The sequence below is a fragment of the Mobula hypostoma genome, chromosome 17, assembly GCF_963921235.1.
Source record: "Mobula hypostoma chromosome 17, sMobHyp1.1, whole genome shotgun sequence".
Classification (NCBI taxonomy): domain Eukaryota; kingdom Metazoa; phylum Chordata; class Chondrichthyes; order Myliobatiformes; family Myliobatidae; genus Mobula; species Mobula hypostoma.
Window position 1 is genome coordinate 10,154,067 of NC_086113.1, and position 22,385 is coordinate 10,176,451.

Below are 22,385 nucleotides of genomic sequence, written 5' to 3' on the forward strand. Positions count from 1 at the left end.
TAGCCTCCAACCTGATGGCATGAACATTGACTTCGCTAACTTCCGCTAATGCCCCGCCTCCCCCTCGTACCCCATCCGTTATTTATTTTTATACACACATTCTTTCTCTCTCTCTCCTTTTTCTTCCTCTGTCCCTCTGAATATACCCCTTGCCCATCCTCTGGGTTCCCCCCGCCCCTTCTTTCTCCCTGGGCCTCCCGTCCCATGATCCTGTCATATCCCTTTTGCCAATCACCTGTCCAGCTCTTGGCTCCATCCCTCCCCCTCCTGACTTCTCCTATCATTTTAGAGCTCCCCCTCCCCGTCCCACTTTCAAATCTCTTGCTAGCTCTTCCTTCAGCTATTCCTGATGAAGGGTCTCGGCCCGAAACGTTGACTGTACCTCTTCCTAGAGATGCTGCGTTCACCAGCACTTTTGATGTGTCTTGCTTAAAATAGGGGATTGCTGGGCGGTATGGCTCAAAAGGGCCAGAATGGCCTATTCCACACTGCCATTCTTAAATAGGTAAATAAACAGTCACAGCCATTATTCTTGTGCAAAGTGTGAATCCAACCGGAGGACTGTTTTTCACCTTGATGCCTATTAACAAGGTTTAATCAGGGCTTCTCCTTCTGTCTCTTTCCCCAATCAGCTTCCCAGCTCTTTACTTCATCCCTCCCCCACCAGGTTTCACCTATCGCCTGGTGTTTCTCTCACCCCTCCCTCTACCTTTTAAATCTACTCCTCAGCTTTTCAAATTTACTCCCCAGCCCTGTCGAAGGGTTTTGGCCTGAAATGTTTACTGTAGATGCTGCCTGGCCTGCTGAGTTCCTCCAGCATTTTGTGTGTGTAGCTCGGGTTTCCAGCGTCTGCAGATTTTCTCTTGTTTGCGATTTGTGAATACGTTAATTTGGTTTTACTTGTGTAAGCTTCTATTGTTTTCAAAGGACTTGTAAACATTTGAAATCTCTTCGGTAATCAGGGTAGGAAGATAATGGACTGCATTTGGTTTCATTTCACGTGGTCTGCTCACTTTAATATTCCAGGACGTTGTTATAAATAATAATTGTTGGCCGAGGGCAATGGATGCCATTCAGTCTAAAAACGTATACTGGATACTGTGCAAAGAGGCACAGATGTCTTGGGTCCTATATCACCAGGTTTAGGAACAGTTATTACCCCTCAACCATCAGGCTCCCAAGCCAGCGTGCTCTCGGTCTCTTCCCCGCCCCCCCCCCCCAATTTACCTTTCTTTGTGTGTAGATTTTCATTGATTCTATTGTATTTCTTTGTTCAGCTATGAATACCTACAAGGAAATGAGTCTCAGTAATATAATTTAGTGACATATACATTGATAATAGATTTACTTTGAACTTTTGAACTGTAAGTCTGCAGATCTCTAGTATTTCACAGAACTTTAGTTTGGTTATGTCTTTTGCTTTGATTATATAACTTTGGATAGCTGTCTTTTCGGAATGGATCTTTATTGACAACTGTATGGAATGAGGTTATGATTCAATCCTTTAATGATGGAGCAGGGTCAGTGAATGCTCATTGTCTTCCTCAGCAGCTCCAGGCCTGGCATTTTACACTGCAGGTTGATCAGTGTATGTCTGTGTCCAGTTCTATAGCTTGCAGAGAGAGTGAAATCACAAAAAGTGCATTTTGATGTGTCATAGATTTCATAGAACACTACAGCACAGCACAGGCCTTTCAGATGATGTGCTGGCCTTTGAATCTAGCCTAAGATCAATCTAACCTTTCTCTCCTACTTAGCCCTTCATTTTTCTATCATCCATGTACCTATCTAAGATTTTCTTAAATGTCCCAAATGTATCTGCCTCTACCATCACCCATGGCAGGGTGTTTTTTAAAAAAAATTGCATCGCTAAGTTTGACATGTGAAATAGTTTCCATTATCTGAAGCATAAACCATTTAGAAAACATGGCAGTCATGCAAGAGTTGTAAGCAATGGTTTAATTGTGTGTCGTTCAGGTCACCACTTCATGGGACAAATGTGGTTGCATTGGAGAGGGTGCACAGGAGACTTATGAGATGTTGCCAGCACTGGACAATTATATCCACGAGGAAAGATTGGATGGACTTGCGTTGTTTTCATGGGGTAGTGTTTCCTCAACTGAAGTATGTAAAATTGTGAGGGACTGAGGTCTCCGTAAGTCAGAGTTGACCATACGTATTGCGTCAAAGCTGCCTAGATATGCAAGCCAGGGCAGTACAATATAGAGAGTGAGCTATTGCCCATGTAGCAGGCTCTCCCTCTCCCACGCATCTCGTGAACCCAAAGGAACGGCAAAGACCAGTACAGTTTGGTACCAGCAGCATCGCAGGAGTTGTCAGTCAGCACTGAATTCAAAGTAGGACTGCCTGAGGGACTCCAGCCCCGGATTTTTCCCTCGAGGGGTTTACTCCCAAAGCCTTCCCCATGAGTGGGTATAGGTCTGAGGTGGGCTGCCAACCATGGCCGATGAGCCTCATCTGCCCGAAGCAACCGGTTTTAAGGTGCCAGTAACCTGCCTTTTCTCCTTCTCCAGTCAGTAGAAACAGTTCCGGGCTTAGTAGCTGAGCCACAGGTGAAAGCCAGGAGCTGGGCTTGGTTGTCAGAGGCTATTTGAGGCGCACGCCATTGGGAGCATTTAATAGGTAGTTAGAGCTTGTCTCCATAACCACCACCAGCTAGAACAACCTTAAGGAACCTGTGAGGGACTAAATAATAACACATAGGAAGAATTTCCCTTCTCTGAGGGGCCAAGAACCAGAGATGTAGTTTTAAAGTAACTGCGGAAGAATTGGAAGAGACACAAGAATTTTTATCCACCCTGAGGATAGTGGTGTTCTGGAACTTGTTGTCTGTAGGTTTAGAGGAAGCTGAGGTGATTGTAGTTTAAAATATGTCCTTTTTTTGAGTGGAACAGGTGCAATGGATCAAATGGTCTCAAATGTACATTTTTATAGTCTATTTTAATGATTTTTGTGTAGTATTTTGTTTCTCGAGAAATATGCAAACATTGCACATTTCAGTCTTGAGCTCAAATGCTATTATTATTTTGACACTGTGAGACACAAAATTGGGTTTGCAAACTGTTGTATACTATTCAGCCATCTCTTCGATTCATAGCCCATGCTCCATACTGAAAGAATGTGTAATACAGGCATGGCGGATCATTTGACAGCATTTCATATGTTCCACAAAAGGAGGAGTACAGTGTTAAAGAGTTTTGCATTTAGCCCCTGGGTCCAGATTATAATCTTTCAATCTGGATCTAGGGATCAAATGCTCAACTTCGTACTATTCGTAAAAATGCGCACAATATAATGATATTAATTGATTAGCGCAATTTAAAAGGATTCTGGGCATAAATTCTATTGCATATAATAAACACAAGATATTCTGCAGCTGCTGGAGATCAAGGGTAGCACACACAAAATGCTGGATGAGCTCAGCATGTCAGGCAGCATTTATGAAAATCTGAACCAGAGATGTAGTTTTAAAGTAATTGCAGAAGAATTGGAAGAGACGCAAGAATTTTTATCTACCCTGAGGATAGCTGTGTTCCGAAACTTGATGTCTGTAAGGGTAGAGGAAGCTGAGGTGATTATAGTTTAAAATATGTCCTTTTTTTTGAGTGGAACAGGTGCAGTGGATCAAATGCAAATCATTTTTATTTGACAGGAAAAAGGGGGGCTGTCTGATTTTTCAGTATTAATTATGGAATTGCATATTATGTGGCAACTTGTTATTTGTTAATTGGATTGCCTTGCACCTCTGGCCAATGGTTAAAGTACTGCTGACGCTATTATTTTTTTTAACTAAACATGTTAAGTTTCCTTAAAATAAGTTGGCTAGAGAGGGTAAAGGTTTAGCAGGGGCCTTGTCCATATTTCAGTCCTCATCCCTCACCAGAAAGTGTCCAGTACTCTGATCTTCACTGGAGCTTATTGGTAAATATGCAGATAGTGTCAGTGATAATCTTCCTTTTGGCCATGGTAAAAGCAGGGTGAAAATTCAGTTTTGTTTTCTATGATTTAGCCACTAAGTTGATTTTGTTTTCATATCACATAGAGTACAGCATTTTTTTTTTAACAGAACTAGACCATGAAAGAGTTAGAAGCAGAGTTAGGCCATTTGGCCCATCGAGTGCTCTGCCATTCCATCATGGCTGTTTTGTTCTCCCCCTCAACCCCATTCTCCTGCCTTCTCCCCATGACTTTTGATGCCCCTTATTAATCAAGAGCCTACCAACCTCTGCTTTAATTATGCCCAATGGCTTTATTTATTTATTAATTGATTGATTTATTGAGATACAATGTGGAGCAGGCCATTCTGGTCCTTCTAGCCATGCCTCCCAGCAACCTATCAATTTAACCCTAGCCTAACCACAGAATAATTTACAACGACCAGTTAACCTACCAACTGGTATGTCTTTGGACTGGGAGAAACCGGAGCACCCGGAGGAAACCCACGTGGTCACGGGGAGAACGTACAAACTCCTTCCAGACAGCGTCAGGAATTGAACCCTGGTCACGTGTACTGTAAAGCGTTGTGCTGACCACTACACTACCATGCTTCCCTGTGGCTGAGTGGCAAATGTTTTAAAGGTATTCTTTGTCTTGAACTAATCTGGTATTTCTTCATAGGAAAGTCAAGAAAGGATCACTGCTCATTGATTCGAGCACCATTGATCCTTCAGTTTCTCAGGAAATGGCCAAGGCAGCAGAAAAGACTGGAGCACTGTTCATGGATGCGCCTGTATCAGGAGGTATGCATCCTTAAGGTGACAATTGCATAAAGGAAATGCCTGCAAAAAAGCTGTCTGTCATTGAGGTACAGTGTGCTTAACTTCCTGATGGCCGTAAAATCTTATTGATCAGAGCAGAAACCAGGGCCTCAATTTTATTTTGCAACATAAATTTAATGTGTGCTTGGACAGCAGGTTAGGTAGGTATATCCTCCTGGTTACATGGTTTAAACACTTCAATAACCAAGAATTTGCATGAAAGGCAATAAAGTTAAAGGTCAGTTGACAAAATGACTGGATTTGTAAAGGATCATAACGCAATACTACGCCGGACACGGGATTCAAATCAAAATTACATATAGGGTAAAGGTAGTATTGTAATCTGAATGCAGTGACAAAGTTATATTGGCACAAAATGCATGCAATTGCAAATCTTAAATAACACCAGCAGATTCACAATAGGTGGGGAGGTGTACTGCTATATAAATGCAGGCCATAACTTCAGGCTCAATGATTTACAGAGGGAAAAAAAAATCAAATTTTGATTTGATTATGTAGGTTTGTTGAATTTTTGTCAGAAAGCCATGACTGTTCACAAACACATGAGATTCTGCAGATGCTGGAAATCAACAGTAACACATCATTACTGGAGGAACACAGCGGATCAGGCAGCATCTATGGAAAGGATTAAGTAGCAAAGTTTCAGGCCAAGACCCTTTATCAGGCCTTGATGGAGAGTCTCAGTCCGAAACATCAGCTCTTTATTCCTCTCCGTAGGTACTTCATGGTGGTTTATGGTTCTGTGAATGAATTTTTTTTTATATATTCCCATTCCCAAGTACTTAATTTTCAGTCTTTACCAGTTTTGAATGCCCCGGCTATATTAATGCCGAAATCTGCCCTGGAGACCATTCTAACTGGCTGCATCACCATCTGGTATAGGGGTGGGGGTACTGCGCAGGATCGAAATAAGCTGCAGAAAGTTGTTAACTCAGTCAGCTCCATCATGGACACTAGCCACCTCAGCATCCAGGACATCTTCAAGGAGAGATGCCTTAAAAAAGGTGGCATCCATCATTAAGGACCCCCATCACCCAGGACATGCTCTCTTCTCACTGCTACCTTCAAAGAGGAGGTACAAGAGTTTGAAGATGCACACTCAGAGATTCAGCAACAGCTTCTTCTGCTCTGCCATCAGATTTCTGAATGGACGTTGAACCCATGAACACTGCCTCACTAGTTTTTCTTTTTTTCTCTCTCTTTTGCCCGAATATTTAATTTAACTTTAAAAAATATATACTTGTAATTTACTGTTTATTATTATGTATTGCATTGTACAGGTGTCCCCGCTTTTTGAACGTTTGCTTTACGAAACCTCACTGTTACGAAAGACCTACATTAGTTCCCTGTTTTCGTTAACAGAAGGTGTTTTCACTGTTACGAAAAAAGGCAGCACGCGAAAAAGTAGAGCATGAAAAAAGCGGCGCTCGGAAAAAAGCAGCGTGCGCCCCGAGCAGCTGCTCCTCCCCGGATTCGGAACGGCATTTTAGCCGGCATTGCTTAAACACGTGCCTGTGAGCAGCCGTTTGCAAGATGAGTTCTAAGGTATCGGAAAAGCCTAAAAGAACTCATAAGGGTGTTACACTTAGCATAAAACTAGGCATAATTAAGCGTTTGGATCGTGGTGAACGAAGTAAGGACAAAGTGAGTTTGGCTTGTGGAAGTTGATGAAGATGATGTTGAAGAGGTTTTGGCATCCCATGACCAAGAACTGATAGGTGAAGAGCTGATGCAATTGGAAGAGGAAAGGATAACAATCGAAATCAAATGCAGTAGCGAACGGACCAAAAGTGAAGTCGTCCAGGAACTGAACGTGAAGCAACTGCGTGAGATTTTCGCTGCAATGATGAAGTACGACTTTAATTTTGAAAGGGTATGTCGGTTTAGGGCATATTTGCAAGATGGTTTGAGTGCTTACAAAGAACTGTATGATAGAAAAATGCGCGAGGCTAGCAGTCAAGCAAGCCTTCCACATCAGCCACAGCAGACGACGAACCTCGACCTTCGACATCGAGGCAGGCAGACATAGATAAAGATGACCTGCCTGCCCTGATCGATGATGAGATGACACCCCAGTGTCCCACCACCCCAACCCCCGGGCCGTGGACAGATACCGATCCACGGAGAATGCAGTGGTAGCCGGGATGCACCCAGCACATCTTTTAAGAAAAAAGCTGAAAAAAAACAAGCTAATTAATTAGGTGCAGCCTACCATGTAAATGTTGGCCCAGATCAGAGGCGACGCAATGGGCAATCGCCTCTGATCCGGGCCGACAATTACGTGCCGGGCGGCACCTAAATAAGTAGCTTGTTTATCTTGGCTTTTTTCTTAAAGATGTGCTGGGTGCTTCCCGGCTACCGTTGCATCCTTTGCGGATCGGTACCGGTCGGTGGCCCAGAGGGTGGTGACCACTGAACCACCCCAACCTCTGACTCAGCCTAACACACCATCATCAGTGTGCTCTGCGCTGTCTTCCCGATTCCGCTAAGTGATACTACACTGTACATACATTATTTCTACTTTATATCGGCTGTGTATTTTTAGGTGTTATTTGGTATGATTTGGCAGCTTCATAGCTTAAAGGTTACTGGAGAGCACTTGCACCGTGTTTTTGCTGAGAGCGCTTGCGTGAGATTTTCGCTACGGAGAACAGTGCGGCAATGATTGTAGAGAAGTATTTCTACTTTATATAGGCTGTGTATTTATCATATCATTCCTGCTTTTACTATATGTACTGTTATTTTAAGTTTTATGTGTTATTTGGCATGATTTGGTAGGTTATTTTTGGGTCTGCGAACGCTCACAAATTTTTCCCATGTAAATAAATGGTAATTGCTTCTTCGCTTTACGACCTTCCTACTTACCAACCCTTTCATAGGAACACTCTACCTTCGGATGGCGGGGGAAACCTGTACTGTTGATACATAACAACAAATTTCATGACTCATGCCGGTGATATTAAACCTGATTCTGATGCCCATGGAGGCCAAGTCACGGCACTGTTGTGATGAATTGATCTATATGAACAGCATGAAGTAGGGTATCAGTTACTTATCTGTACAGAAATGGGAAGAGCAGCTTAAGATTGAAATTGGGTTCGCGAGCTGATTCTAGACAGATGTTTCCCTCAAGGTAGGCTCATCCAGAAGCTTAAGATGCATTAGTGACTTGGCCATTTGGATTCAGAATCGTCTTGCTCGTTGAAGAGGTATTCCCAACCTGGGGTCCGTGGCATAAGAAGGGTTGGGGAATCCCGCCATAGGAGGACGAGGGTGGTGGTGGAAAGGTGTTATTCTGGCTGGAGGTCCGTAACTAGAGGTGTTCTGCTGGGATCGATGGTAGAACCTCTGCTGTTTGTTGTGTACAGGTTTCCCCCGCCATCCGAAGGTAGAGCATTCCTATGAAAGGGTTTGTAAGCCGAAATGGCGTAAAGCGAAGAAGCAATTACCATTTATTTATATGGGAAAATTTTGTGAGCGTTCGCAGACCCAAAAATAACCTATCAAATCATGCCAAATAACACATAAAACCTAAAATAACAGTAACGTATAGTAAAAGCAGGAATGATATGATAAATACACAGCCTATATAAAGTAGAAATACTTTTCCGCAATCATTACTGAACTGTTCTCCGTAGTGAAAATCTCACGCAAGCACTCTCGGCAGAAACACTCTCCTCAATAACCTTTAAGCTATGAAGCTGCCAAATCATACCAAATAACATGTAAAAATACACAGCCTATATAAAGTAGAAATAATGTATGTACAGTGTAGTATCACTTACCAGAATTGGGAAGATAGTTTGCTGAGCACACGGATGATGGTGTGTTAGACTGAGTCGTCACAGGTTGGGTGGTGCAGTGGCCCCCACCCTCCGGGCCGCCAAGCGATACATTGCCGTGAAGCATGCAGGAACGCAGCGGTAGCCGGGAGGCAGCCAGCACATCTTTTTAAAAAAAAAAGCCGAAATAAACAAGCTAATTAATTAGGTGCTGCCCGACACGTAATTATCGGCCCAGATCAGTACTGATTTCCGATTGCGTCTTCTCTGATCTGGGCCGACAATTATGTGTCGGCAGCACCTAATTAATTAGCATGTTTATTTCGGCTTTTTTCTTAAAAATGTGCTGTGTGCATCCCAGCTACCATTGCATTTTCCGCGAATTGGTATCTGTCCGCGGCCTGGGGGTTGGGGTGGTGGGACACTGGGGTGTCATCTCGTCCCCTGTTTCCATTAGAGCAGGCAGCTCATCTTCTCCTATGACTCAACCAACACACATCAAAGTTGCTGGTGAAGGCAGCAGGCCAGGCAGCATCTCTAGGAAGAGGTACAGTCGACGTTTTGGGCTGAGACCCTTTGTCAGGACTAATTGAAGGAAGAGCTAGTAAGAGATTTGAAAGTTGGAGGGAGAGGGGGAGATCCAAAATGATAGGAGAAGACAGGAGGGGGAGGGATGGAGCCAAGAGCTGGACAGGTGATTGGCAAAGGGGATATGAGAGGATCATGGGACAGGAGGCCCAGGGAGAAAGACAAAGGGGGGGGGGAACCCAGAGGATGGGCAAGGGGTATAGTCAGTGGGACAGAGGGCGAAAAAGGAGAGTGAGAGAAAGAATATGTGTATAAAAATAAATAACGGATGGGGTACGAGGGGGAGGTGGGGCATTAGCGGAAGTTAGAGAAGTTGTTGCTCATGCCATCAGGTTGGAGGCTACCCAGATGGAATATAAGGTGTTGTTCCTCCAACCTGAGTGTGGACGGAATATGACTGCCCGCCTTGATGTCGAAGGTCGAGGTTCGTCATCTGCTGTGGCTGTTGTGGAAGGTTTGCTTGACTGCTGAGCCTCGCGCATTTTTCTATCATACGGTTCTTTAATAAGGACTCAAACCATCCTGCAAATATCTCCTAAACCAACGTACCCTTTCAAAATTAAAGTCGTACTTTATCATTACTCATTCGGTTTTGATTGTTATCCTTTTTTCTATCAATTGCATCAGCTCTTCATCTGTCAGTTCTTGGTGATGGGATGCCAAAACCTCTTCAACATCATGTTCGTCAGCTTCCACAAGCCAAACTCTCGTTGTCCTTGCTTCGTTCACTACAATCAAAACACTTAATTATGTCTAGCTTTATCATAAGTGTAACACCCTTACGAGCTCTTTCAGACTTTTCTGATACCATAGAACTCATCTTGCAAACGGCTGCTCACAGGCACGTGTTAAAGCAAAGCAGTTCCCAATCCGGGGGAGAGCGGCTGCTCGGGGCGCGCGCTGCCTTTTATAGTGCACTGAATTCTTTTTCGTAACTGAAAACACCTTCTGAAAGCGACAACAGGGTACTAATGTAGGTCTTTCGTAACAGTGAGGTTTGGTAAAGCGAACTTTTGAAAAGCGGGGGACACCTGTATATAAAATGACTTGGATGTGTGATGTAGTAAGTTTGCAGATAGCACAAAGATTGGTGGCATTGCAGATTGCATAGAAGGTACAGCGTGATAGAGATGACTTACTGACATGGGCGGAGAATGGCAGATACAGTTTCATCTGAGTAAGTGTGAGGTGTTGCACTTTGGGAGATCAAATATAAAGGGACAGACACAGTTAATGGCAGGACCCAACAGCATTGATATACGAAGAAATCTCAGGTTCCAAGTCCATAGCTCCATGAATGCCCCAAGTTGATAGGGTAATAAAGAAGCTGCATGGCATTCTTGCCTTTACGAACCGAGGCATTAAGTTTAAGAGCTTTGTAAAACTGTTTTGGCTGCATCTGGTGTACTGCATTCAGTTCTGGTTGTCATAGGAAGTTCACTGGAGCTTTCTGCAAGGGTGCAGAAGAGGTTTACCAGGATGTGACTCTCTAACTGCAATACTTTATTTTGTACTCTGATATTGCTTTACCTTGTGTTACCTCAATGCACCGTTGTAATGAATTGATCTGTATGAACCTTAAGCAAGACAAGTACATATTACAATAATAAGCCAATTTGTCGATTTACCAATGCTGCCTAGATAAGAGGACTATTGCTATAAAGGGAGATTGGACAAATGAGGGGTGCTTTCTTTGAAGCAGCAGATGAAGGGAAACCTGATAGAGATTTATAAAATTATAAGAGGCATAGATACAGAGTAGATGGTCAGTATATTCTTCCCAGGATAACAATGTAGAATACTAGAGGATATGCATTTGAGCTGATAAGGGGGAAGTTCAAAGAGATCTGTGGGGTGAGTTTTTTTTAGATCCGTAGTTGCGGCTTCTAGGGTTGGTGGCGGCGGCAGATATGATAGAAGTAATTCAGAGCGTATAAGCACATGAGTGTGCAGAGAATAGAGGGATATGGACTATCTGCAGGCAGAAGAGATTTGTTTAATTCGACGTCATTACCTGTATTAGTTTAGATCACCGTGGTCTAAAGGGTCTGTTCCTGTGGTTTACTGCTCTGTTACATTAAATTTTCCAAAATGTTCATGGAGTTTGGCTGTGCAAGAGTGATCACTTTTTTGTCGAACAGCGGTAGAGGGGAATTGTGAATTGGCACTTCTTGCGGACTGATGCAGTTTAAGTCAGCAAACACTTTTGGATAAACTGCAGAGGGGAGATTCTGAATGCAATGAGAATTGTGGTGGTTGATCTGCAGTTTTGTTTGCTGACATTTCTGGAATCCACTAGTTCCTGCTGTTGTCTGTAAGGAGTTTGTATGCTATTCTCATGAGGGGTTGGGTTTCCGCTGGCTCCTCTAGTTTCGTCCCACAGTCTAAGGACATACCATTTGGTAGGTTAATTGGTCATTATTGATTGTGCCGTGATTAGGAAAGGGTTAAATCGGGGATTGCTGGACAGTACGGCTCGAAGGGCTGGAAAGGCCTAGTCGGCGCTGTATTTCAATAAACAAATAGATTGTTATATTTATCACATGGACAGTGAAATGCCCCATTTGCGTTAACAACCAACACAACCTTAGGATGTGCTGGAGCCAGCCCGCAAGTGTCACCACATGTTTCGGACCTAGTTCTGATGTGAAACTGAGTAAAGATTAGAAGCTGCAATTTTTTTAGTGTAATGAAATTCCTGAGGGTCCAAAAGGACTTGCAGTATCTTTGCTGCTTTTTATTTGTTTAGAAACTTACAAAGCACATCACTGAAAGATTTATGCCAAGCCAAAGAAGAGCTGTTGGAAACACATGAGTACATACTTGACTTGAAAATTTTAGTGGAGCTCTTAAACTAAAGTGTTGTTTTGAAATACTTGTACTTACTTTAAGGGTTGTGTCTGGGTGGCGGGGTGGAGATATGTCCCTACCAAAGGAGATATAAGACATTCCTTCCCTCCGCTAGCCTGCAGATCGCCCTTGGACAAGGTGTAGCCCCTGCTTAGCCCCCTGATCAGGGTCATGTGAAGCCATGGGAGCAGGTAATGGATGGTCGTATGAGCAGCTGGTGCATATCACAAGTCCTAGTTATGTGACCACTGCCGCCAGGCAGGCAATCTTTGAGTAGTATTGATAATGGCTGGGGTCACCCATCTTGTAAAGACACTGTCCAGAAAAAAGCAACGGCAAACTATATCTGTGGGAAAATTTCATGGAAATACCATGATCGCCCATGTCCTACGACACGGCACATAATGAACAAACAATCTGGGTATCACTGGCAAGGCCAGAATTTATTACTTGTTCCTAACTGTCCTTGAGAAGATGGAATTGCATAATATTTGTAAACAGCTGATGGTAAAGAGTCGCAGGATTTAGGTGCAATGATAATGATGATTTCCTTCAAGTTAGGGTGGCGCATGACTGGGTCATCTGCAATAGTGGTGATCCTATGCACCTGCTGCCCTCATTGCTTTGGTAGCGATTGCAGATTTGGCGGATGCTGCAGAGAAATGGAGTATCAGTCCACACTGCTGCCAGAGTCGTCCATTGGTGGAGAAGAATGGAGGTTTGAGTGGTGATCCGAGCATTGATCTGGTGGGCCATTTTTTTCAAATGTGGTTATGAGCTGCCTCACTGGTTGTAGCTGCACTGACCTAGGTAAGCAGATGCTCTTCCTTCATGCTCCTAACTCGTGCCTTTGAAATGGTGAAAAGTCTTTGGGTTCTATCGAGATGAGTTATAAGGCACAGGACACCCAGCCTCTGACCTGATCGAGTGGCTTCCCTGTTAATGTGGCTAGTCTAGTTGATGTCTTCATCATTGGCGGAGATCCAGGCAATCATAGTGACATTGAATGTCGAGGATAGGAAATTATCTCCGTCCCGTCACCTCTCGTTAAAGTTTGCCTGGCTCTTAGGTGGTGGGAATGTTACTGTTCATGCCCCAATGCTATCTTGATCAGTGCATGCAACATAGATAAGTTCTCTAGCTGAAAAGTTTGAAATGCAATCAGACATTTGCCATTCAAAGTAAGAAGTAAGCTCATTGGAAATGTCTAAGCTGTTTGAAATGCAAAAATTGAGTAAAAAATTAGAAATTTTTTTAAATGGTGAATTCCAGAAGGTATGAAAGCAGGAATTAGAATGGCTGTTTGCATTTATAGGCCAAATTATTACTGAAGTTATGGGCGAGAGAATTAACAATAGAGATCTATTTGTGGTTACCTATCACTTCTTTGACATAACTCACTGAGATTTTGTTTTAGTTTATTGCCTGTCTGTGCGACACAGGTGTGACTCCTTACAAGGGTACAGTTCATGGGTTTGGACACTGAATGAAAACTTGTAAGAAAATGTAGACAATAAAAGTAGACTGCTATCTTAAAGAGTTATTGAGCACTACAGCATAGAAACAGGCTCTTCGGCCCATTTCATTCATGCCAAAGTATTATTCTGTCTAGTATCTGTACCCCTCCCATAAATGTACTTATCCAAATTTCTCTTAAATGTTGCAATTGAACCCACATCCATCAATTCTACTGACAGCTCATTCCACGCTTTCATTACCCTCTGAGGAAAGAAGCTCCCCTTTATATCATATTCTGAACCTTTCAGAGAACTTCAGAGAGATGTCTCCAGCATGAGTCATCAGTGATTGAACCAAACCCATGTTTCTTTTTAAATTCTCCCTCCTGGCTTGTGGCTTTAATAGTCACTGTAAGATCCATCACTACTTCAGCTGATGCAGCAAACTGAATATAGTGGAGTGCTCGGCATTTGTTTTTTTGATAATGAATAAACACTTGAGTACAAAAAACTCAGTGCTTATTCATTGGATATACCGTACAAAATACCAGGCCCCCTTCTCGCTTCTGCCTTCAGGTAGGAGGTACAGCAGCCTCAGGATTCGCACTACCAGGTTCAAAAACAGTTACTGCCCCTCAACCTTCAGGCTCTTGAATAAAAGGGGATAACTACACTCACTTGTCTATCCATTGAGGAGTTCCCACAACCCACAATCTCACTTTCAAGGAGTCTATCTAATTATCTCATGTTTTTGTTATTTATTGCTATTTATTTATATTTGCATTTGCACAGTTCTTTTCTGCACTCTAGTTGATCTATCTTTCATCCTGTTCTATAGATTTGCTGAGTATGCCCACAAGAAAATTAATCTTGGGGTTGTATATGGTGACATTTGTGTACTTTGATAATAAAATTGACTTTGAACTTTCATGTTGTCTTATGGTATGAACAATATTTCAGCAGTCAATAAAATGTCTAGATCCTTTGGGGATGAAAAAGATATCCTCTCCCCTTAATTAATGATGATGTTAAGTTAACAGTTTGCCTCTAGTCTTCACATGCAAATGTGAATTGGACTTTTATCTGCTATTGGGAAGCCATTTGTCAATGTAATGCCAGATTAAAACCCATGTAATTGTTTAAAATTGTGAAATTACTTCCTACTCAAAAACAAACTAGATTTAACAATCACAACATGCTGGAGGAACTCAACAGGTCAGGCAGCATCTATGAAAAAGAGTAAACAGTCAACGTTTTGGGCTGAGACCAGTCCTGAAGGAGGGGCTTAGTCCGAAATGTCGACTGTTTACTCTTTTATGTTGATGCTGCCTGACCTGCTGAGTTCCTCCAGTGTTTTGTGTGTGTTGTTTTGGATTTCCAGCACCCGCAGACTTTCTTGTGTTTAGATTTAACAATATCAATGATCTGCATTTCACTTACAAAATCAAGACATTGTGTCTATTGTCCTGTATTATCTGTATAATCTACATAGATTAATGAGAAAATCTGATTAATGTACATGTATATGTGCCCTGTAAAATTGGCCTTTTTTTTTTGAAGAATAATGTTTTTGAAGAATCTTGTTTCATTTCCATCTCCACTCATCCCTGGAGCTTGTTTTTAATTCTTTGGTCATCGGTAGCTCACTTGGATTTACACAGGAAGCTTTTCATATTATTGAGTCTAGACTTTGATCTACAGCTGCTTGTTTCCAGCTTCGCGAGCGCTGTGTTCAGCCAAATCTATTATGGTCTATTTTTACATTTATTGCATGATAAATTTTGATAAGCAGTTCCATTCTTTTCCTGTAATCATCTGGATTCCAAGACTAATTCTGCCATCTTGACTGTGAACAGCTAACTTAAAGCAGAGAAATGATTGAATTATCACTGCATCAAGTAATATATTTTTCTGGTGACAGATGTGGGGAATAAAATCAGCTTTAATATGTAGGTCTGGATTTAATTTTAGACCATAACAGCTTAAGACATAGAAGCAGAATTAGGCCTTTCGGCCCATCGAGTCTACTCCACCATTTTTATCCATCTTTGACAGGAAGAGTGGTACTGCTTTGCCCTTTCACCAATTTCCCTGGCATGTAAAAACAGATGCTTTTGTTGACTTAAAGTTAATATTCTTCAGCAGAACGGTAAAATTCCTGACAAGTGTCTTAGCCTCTGATGCTGTTTCAATAGCACAACTGGACTCAATTACTTGCTTTCTGGTATTCAAGATTCAAGATTGTTTATTGTCATTCGGTACACAAGTGTAAAGAGAACAAAATAATTGTTACTCCAGATCCAAAACAATTTTTAAAAAACACAATAAGCATGAAGAGCACAAGTTTAAAAAAAAACAGAAGAAAACATATAAATATAAAAGCAATCGTTAAAAACAAAATATAGAAGTAACTTGTATACATAGACTGATTGTATGAACATAAAGTAACACTAGATGATGGGAGGGGGTTAGTGGGTGGAGGTGTAGATCAACCTGATGGCTTGGGAAAAATAATTGGTATTTATTTATTTATTTATTGAGATGCAGCATGGAATAGGCCCTTTGGCCTTTCGAGCTGTGCAGCCTAGCGACCCCTGATTTAACCCTCACCTAATCACAGTACAATTTAGAATGAACAATTAACCTACCAACTGGTACGTGTTTGGACTGCAGGAGGAAACGTGGTCACGGGGAGAACGTACAGACTCCTTACTGACAGTGGCGGGAATTGAACCCAGTTTGCTGGCGCTGTAAAGCGTTGTGCTCACCACTACACTACCTTGCTGCCCTTTGAGTCGTGTGGTCCTGGTGTGGATGCTGCGTAGCCTCTTCCCTGACGGGAGTGGGGCAAACAGTCCATGAGCGGGGTGTATGGGTTCCTTCATGATATTGCTGGTCTTTTCTCTAGCATCTTTCTGTATATATGTCCTTGATGGCGAGTAGGCTGGTGCTGGTGATGTGTTGGGCAGATTTGACTATCCATTGTAGAGTCCTCTTGTAACATTAAAGTAACTATTTTAAATGTCCTGACGAAGGGTCTCGGCCTGAAACGTCGACTGTGCCTCTTCCTATAGATGCTGCTTGGCCTGCTGCGTTCACCAGCAACTTTGATGTATGTTATTTTAAAGTTATAATGTTTTTCACACCTAGTGAAATTTTATGTGCATATTCCATACGTTTATCTTGAAGAAAGCTAGATACAACTCAGAATCTTGCTAGCTAATTCAAATTCAGTAGATAAAACATAAACAAGTCAGTGAAAGCTACTCTTATGATGGCTTCCATTTATGGGGCTTCTGGCCATAACATAAAATATGATCTGCTTCATGTTGTATGCTTTTTCAGTTACCAGCCAGCCACAGCTTGTTTATGTTACCCAAGGACTTAGAACCTTGCATACTAATTCTGTATGGTGTGGCAGCAGTATGCTGCAATACAGAATAAAAAAAATTATAAACTGCAAAGAGGATAAAAGACATAAATGTAGGGCGGCACAATAGCGTAGTGGTTAGCACAATGTTTTACAGTAGAGACGATCCGAGTTCAATTCTTGCGGCTGTCTGTAAAGAGCTTGTACGTTCTTCCTGTGGCTGTGTGGGCTTCCTCTCACAGTACAAAAAGATGTACCGATTGGTAGGTTTATCGGCCATTGTAAATTGTCCCATGGTTGGGCTAGGGTTACGTCAGGAGTTGCTGGGCAGCGTGGCTCGAAGGGCCTATTCCGCGGGTTACGTCAGGAGTTGCTGGGCAGCGTGGCTCGAAGGGCCTATCCCGCGCAGTATCCCAATAAATAATCAATCTACAGGGCTGTGCAAAAATCTTAGGCACATGTTAAAAAATTCTGTAAAGCCAAGATGCTTTCAAAAATAATGAATTGAAAGGTTACTATAAAGAGTGGTAAAGAGTTCTAAAAAAAACTAAATCAAATCAATATTTGGTGTGACCACCTTTAAAACTACATCAATTCTCTTGGATATGCTGTTTTATAAGGAAATCAGGCTGTTCCAAGCATCTTTGGGAACTTGCCACAGTTCTTCTGCAGACTTTGTCTCGCTTGCTTCTGTCTCTCTAGAGAATCCCAGACAGCCTCGATGATGTTGAGATCAGCACTCTGTAGCGGCCATACGCTCTGAAACCGTACCAAAAATCTAAGGTGCCTATGACTTTTGCACAGTACTGTATATAATTAAATAAGTTGCGCCAAAAAAAAGAAAACTAGTGAGTTAGTGTTCATGGAGCACTCGGAAATCTGGCAGAGTGGAAGAAACCGTTTCTGAAACATTGAGTGTGTCTTCAGGCTCCTGTACCTCTTCCTTGATGATAGCAATGAGAAGAGGACATGAATTGGGTGATTGGGGGATGGGGAGGGGTCTGTAATTTATTTTATTTTAAAGCAAAGTGTACAAGTTGGCTGCTGAATGCTCAAAGTTATTTTGGCATAAATAACTTATAGGAAGTAAATGATTTTGTCGTGTATAAATGTGGTGAATTGCTTTTACATAGAGTTTAGGAAGTTCAAACAACCTATTTGATTCAGCATTGAAATCAGTACATTCTGACTACTGTTAATCTTTTTAGTATAGTGGGAGCTGGTGTACAGACACAGATGCACAGAGACACAGGCGTGTGCGCGCGCATACACACACACACACACACACACACACACACACAACACACACACTGATTTAAAGACATGTCTGGTATGATGCACATCAAATGCCAAGATTACTTTAGAGTCTTCTAACTTGAATTAATGACAGCTTTACTCAGCTAAGGACTTAACAGAAAATGAAGCTAGGTTGTAAATTACCTCTCCAAGACCGTAAAGTTTAGGATATGGGGATTGTGTGGCCCTTGATTCAGATTGTTTGTTTATCAGCTGGCGCCTGGTCTGGAGTTGGGATTTGTAGATGTAAATCTCTGACAGATCTTAGAAACTTCTGCAAGCTGCTTTCTTTATGACTTGGGGTAAATTGAAGCTCTGATTTTATAGTGAAACATATGTTCATTTCTGAAGTATTTTACCAAAGTGCCCTGGTATGGAGCATTTAAACAGTGCCTCATTGCTGACCCTTGTGTGAAGAGGCATCATTGTCACTGTGAATGCCCTTTTTCACAGTGATTCATCAGCCCATTGGATTTTTAAACAGAAATACGCTTTGTACTCATTTCAAAACCATAACAGCAAATAATAAAGTATTTAATAGGAATCAAACAAGATTCAATAAAATACTTTTATTCAAATAATTCATTTGAGCAAAAATAGCTTAACTAAAACAACACAAGAGATTTTGCGGATCAGATTGGGTTTAATATCACCCGCATATGTCATGAAACTTATTGACCTTGTGGCAGCAGTACAATGCAATACATAATAACAGAGGGAAAGAAACTGAATTACAATACAAACAAGAGAAAATCTTCAGGTGCTTGAAGCCTAAGCAACACATCCAAAATGCTGGAGGAACTCAGCAGGCCAGCAGCATCCATGAAAAAGAGTACAGTCGATGTTTTGGGCCGAGATCCTTCATCAGGACTAGAGAAAAAACAACGAGGAGTCAGGGCAAGAAGGTGGGGGGGGGAGGAAGAAACACAAGGTAATAGGTGAAACTGGAGGGGGAGGGCTGAAGAAAGGAGCTGGGAAGTTGATTGGTGAAAGAAATAGACTGGAGAAGGGGGAATCTGATCGGAGAGGACAGAAGGCCATGGAAGAAAGGGAAGGGGGAGGAGCACCGGAGGGAGACGATGGGCGGGTAAGGAGATAAGGTGAGAGAGGGAAATGCAAATGTGGTATAGTGAAGGAGGGGAGGCATTACTGGAAGTTCGAGAAATTGATGTTCATGCCAACTGGTTGGGGCTACCCAGGCGGAATATAAGGTATTACTGCCCCAACCTAAGTGTGGCCTAATAAATAAATTGTGAAAAGATAGAAATAACAAAGTAGTGAGGTAGTGTTTGTGGGTTTAGTATTCATTCAGAATTTGGATGGCAGATGGGAAGAAGCTGTTCCTGAGTGAGTGAGTGTGAGTGTATGTATGTGTACACACACACACTTTGTACGTCCTTCCTGATGGTAGCAATGAGAACAAGGAATATCCTGTGAGTTAATTTCCGCATCTACAGATCTTCTCCTGTTTAAACCATACGCATGTGTGGTCGTCGCGACCAATCCCGGATACCGCGCATGCGCTGAGTAGATGAGAGGCTTTTCTCCCTCTGTCCCCTCTGACTATACCCCTTGCCCATCCTCTGGGTTCCCCCCCCCCCACTTTCCTTCTCCCTGGGCCTCCTGTCCCATGATTCTCTCATATCCCTTTTGCCATTCACCTGTCCAGCTCTTGGCTCTATCCCTCCCCCTCCTGTCTTCTCCTATCATTTCGGATCTCCCCCTCCCCCTCCTACTTTCAAATCTCTTACTAGCTCTTCCTTCAGTTAGTCCTGACGAAGGGTCTCAGCCTGAAACGTCGACCCTATCTCTTCCTAGAGATGCTGCCTGGCCTGCTGCGTTCACCAGCAACTTTGATGTCTCTAACTTTTTAAATCTCTTTTTGCACTACTTAGTTAATTTAATTTTTAATCTATATTTCTTACTGTGTCATTTTAAAAAATGTATTGCACCCTACTGCTAGCGCAAAACAACAAATTTCACGATGTACATCAGTGATGATAAGCCTGAATCTGATTCAGAGATGCTGAATGCACATGCACACACACAAAACACTGGAGCAACCCAGCAGGTATGCAGCATCAATGGATCGGAATAAACAGTCCCAGTGCTGATGAAGGGTCTTGGTCTGAAACCTCGACTGTTTATACCCCTCCATAAATGTTGCCTGGCTTACTGAGTTCCTCCAGCATTTTGTGTGTGTAGCTTAACTATCGATTTGTTTTTTTGTCCATTATGTGCATCAATACATGCCTTATTTCATATCAAACAATATAATAAACATTTTCAAGATTGATTAGATCATTAGTCAGTTTGCTTTATTCTAGATGATTACTAAGAAACTAGTTAAACTTGGATTCACTCGGTCATTTGGAATAATGAAGGAACTATTTGCAAGATGAAAAATGAAGTTGTCACTTTTCCAGTACAGTCAGAACGATATTTTTGCAATGTTCTCTTCTGGTTCAAAGCATTAAGATCAAATGAATATCTGTAGTTCTTTATGAAGATGGTGACAGTCTAAACCACTTGATTTCCATGAACACCTTGGGGTATCATATTGGAGCAGCACATCAAACCAGTCCTTCATTGTACTGGAGTCCCAGGTTTAATCCCGATGTTGGGTCCTGTCTGTTTCTGTGCTCTATCTCTCTGACACTCCACGTGCATTCCATAATGGCGTTAAACAAAATTGTAGGCTGTTTTGTTCAGGTGAAGCACTGAAAGTAGTATTGTGTAAAATCATTTGGTAGGTTCGGGCAGCTTTGGACAGATCAGGCTTTATAAGGCATTGGTCAGACTGCACTTGGAATATTGTGAGCAGTTTTAGGCCCCTTATCTAAGAAAGGATATGGTGGTATTGGAGAGGGTCCAGAGGCGGTTCGTGAGAATGATCCCGGTAATGAATGAGGAGCATTTGATGATCTGGGCCTGTACTCACTGGCGTTTAGAAGAATGAGGGGGGATCTCATTGAAACATCGAATATTGTAAGGCCTAGGTAGAGTGGATGTGGAGTGGATGTTTCCTATAGTGGAGGAGACTGGGACCGGAGGGCACAGCCTCAGAATAGAAGGATATTCCTTCAGAACAGAGATGAGGAGGAATTTCTTTAAAAAGAGGGTGATGAATCTGTGGAATTCACTGCCACAGATGGCTGTTGAGGACAAATCATTCAGTATACTTAAAGTGGAGGTTGATAGGTTCTTGATTAGTCAGAGCATCATAGATTACGGGGAGAAGGCAGGTGAATGGGGCTGAGGAGGATAATTGATGGATTGGTGGAACAGGCTTAGTGGGCTGAATGGCCTGTTGTAGACTGATTATGTAGAAATTCTGAACACTACCTCGCTATTTTTCTTTCCTTTTACAATGCTTATTTATTTATTTATTTTTATATTCCTTTTCTTAACTTAGTTTTTTTATTATGTATTGCACTGTACTGCTGCAAAACATCATATGTTATTAATAATAAACTTGATTTTGCTTCTGTTATTTGTGTAGCCTTTCACATATCTGTGTTGGACTTCATAGCTCCTTAGAACATTGAAATTGGATACTACAATTTAGGAATATATTAATACAGTTGGGCAATTATTCCAGGTTAAACATTCTGCTTCAGCTCTTGTTCAATATATATTTTTTAAAATTGTTAAAGCAATGTGAAAGGTGGGTTCCACAGTGCATTTAGTAAGTAGACACAGCTGGCATGATAGCATAGCAGTGAGCTGAATGCTTTTCAGTGACCTGGGCTCAATTCCCACCGCTGTCTGTAAGGAGTTTTTACGTTCTCCCTGTGACTGTGTGGGTTTCCTCCGGGTGCTCTGGTTTCCTCCCACATTCCAAAAGCGCACAGATTAGTAAGTTGTGGGCATGCTATGTTGATGCTGGACGTGTGACAATACTTGTGTGCTGCCCCCAGCACATCCTTGGTCTGTGTTGGTTGTTGACGCAGACAGCACATTTCATGTTTTTTTTCCCCGATGTACATGTGGCAAATAGAGCTAATCTTAATCTTATTCCTAAATGGAATTAGAACAAAATTTTCCCTGGAATAGTTTTAAAAGTTTGAAGTGTGTGTAGTGTAATGAATGGAGGAAGTTCAAAGATCCAGAGGCCCTAGAAAAGGATAAAAGTGTACATTAATATGTGAAAGCGAGCGTCTCGATATCTAAAAATTGTCCGGTTAATTATTTGATTGTATCTTGTTTTTGTATACAAGTGTGAAAGCTATGCAGCTGTTTT

At 42.0% G+C, this 22,385-nt stretch overlaps 1 protein-coding gene across 1 annotated transcript in view; it reads left to right on the forward strand.

Annotated features, from left to right (window-relative positions):
* hibadhb (3-hydroxyisobutyrate dehydrogenase b) overlaps window positions 1-22,385 on the forward strand; it is a 149,627-nt gene that overhangs the window by 24,107 nt on the left and 103,135 nt on the right. Inside the window, exon 4 of the mRNA XM_063069541.1 lies at window positions 4,639-4,760. Within this exon, the coding sequence (XP_062925611.1) occupies window positions 4,639-4,760 (122 nt within the window). The remainder of the gene's footprint in view (window positions 1-4,638; window positions 4,761-22,385) is intronic.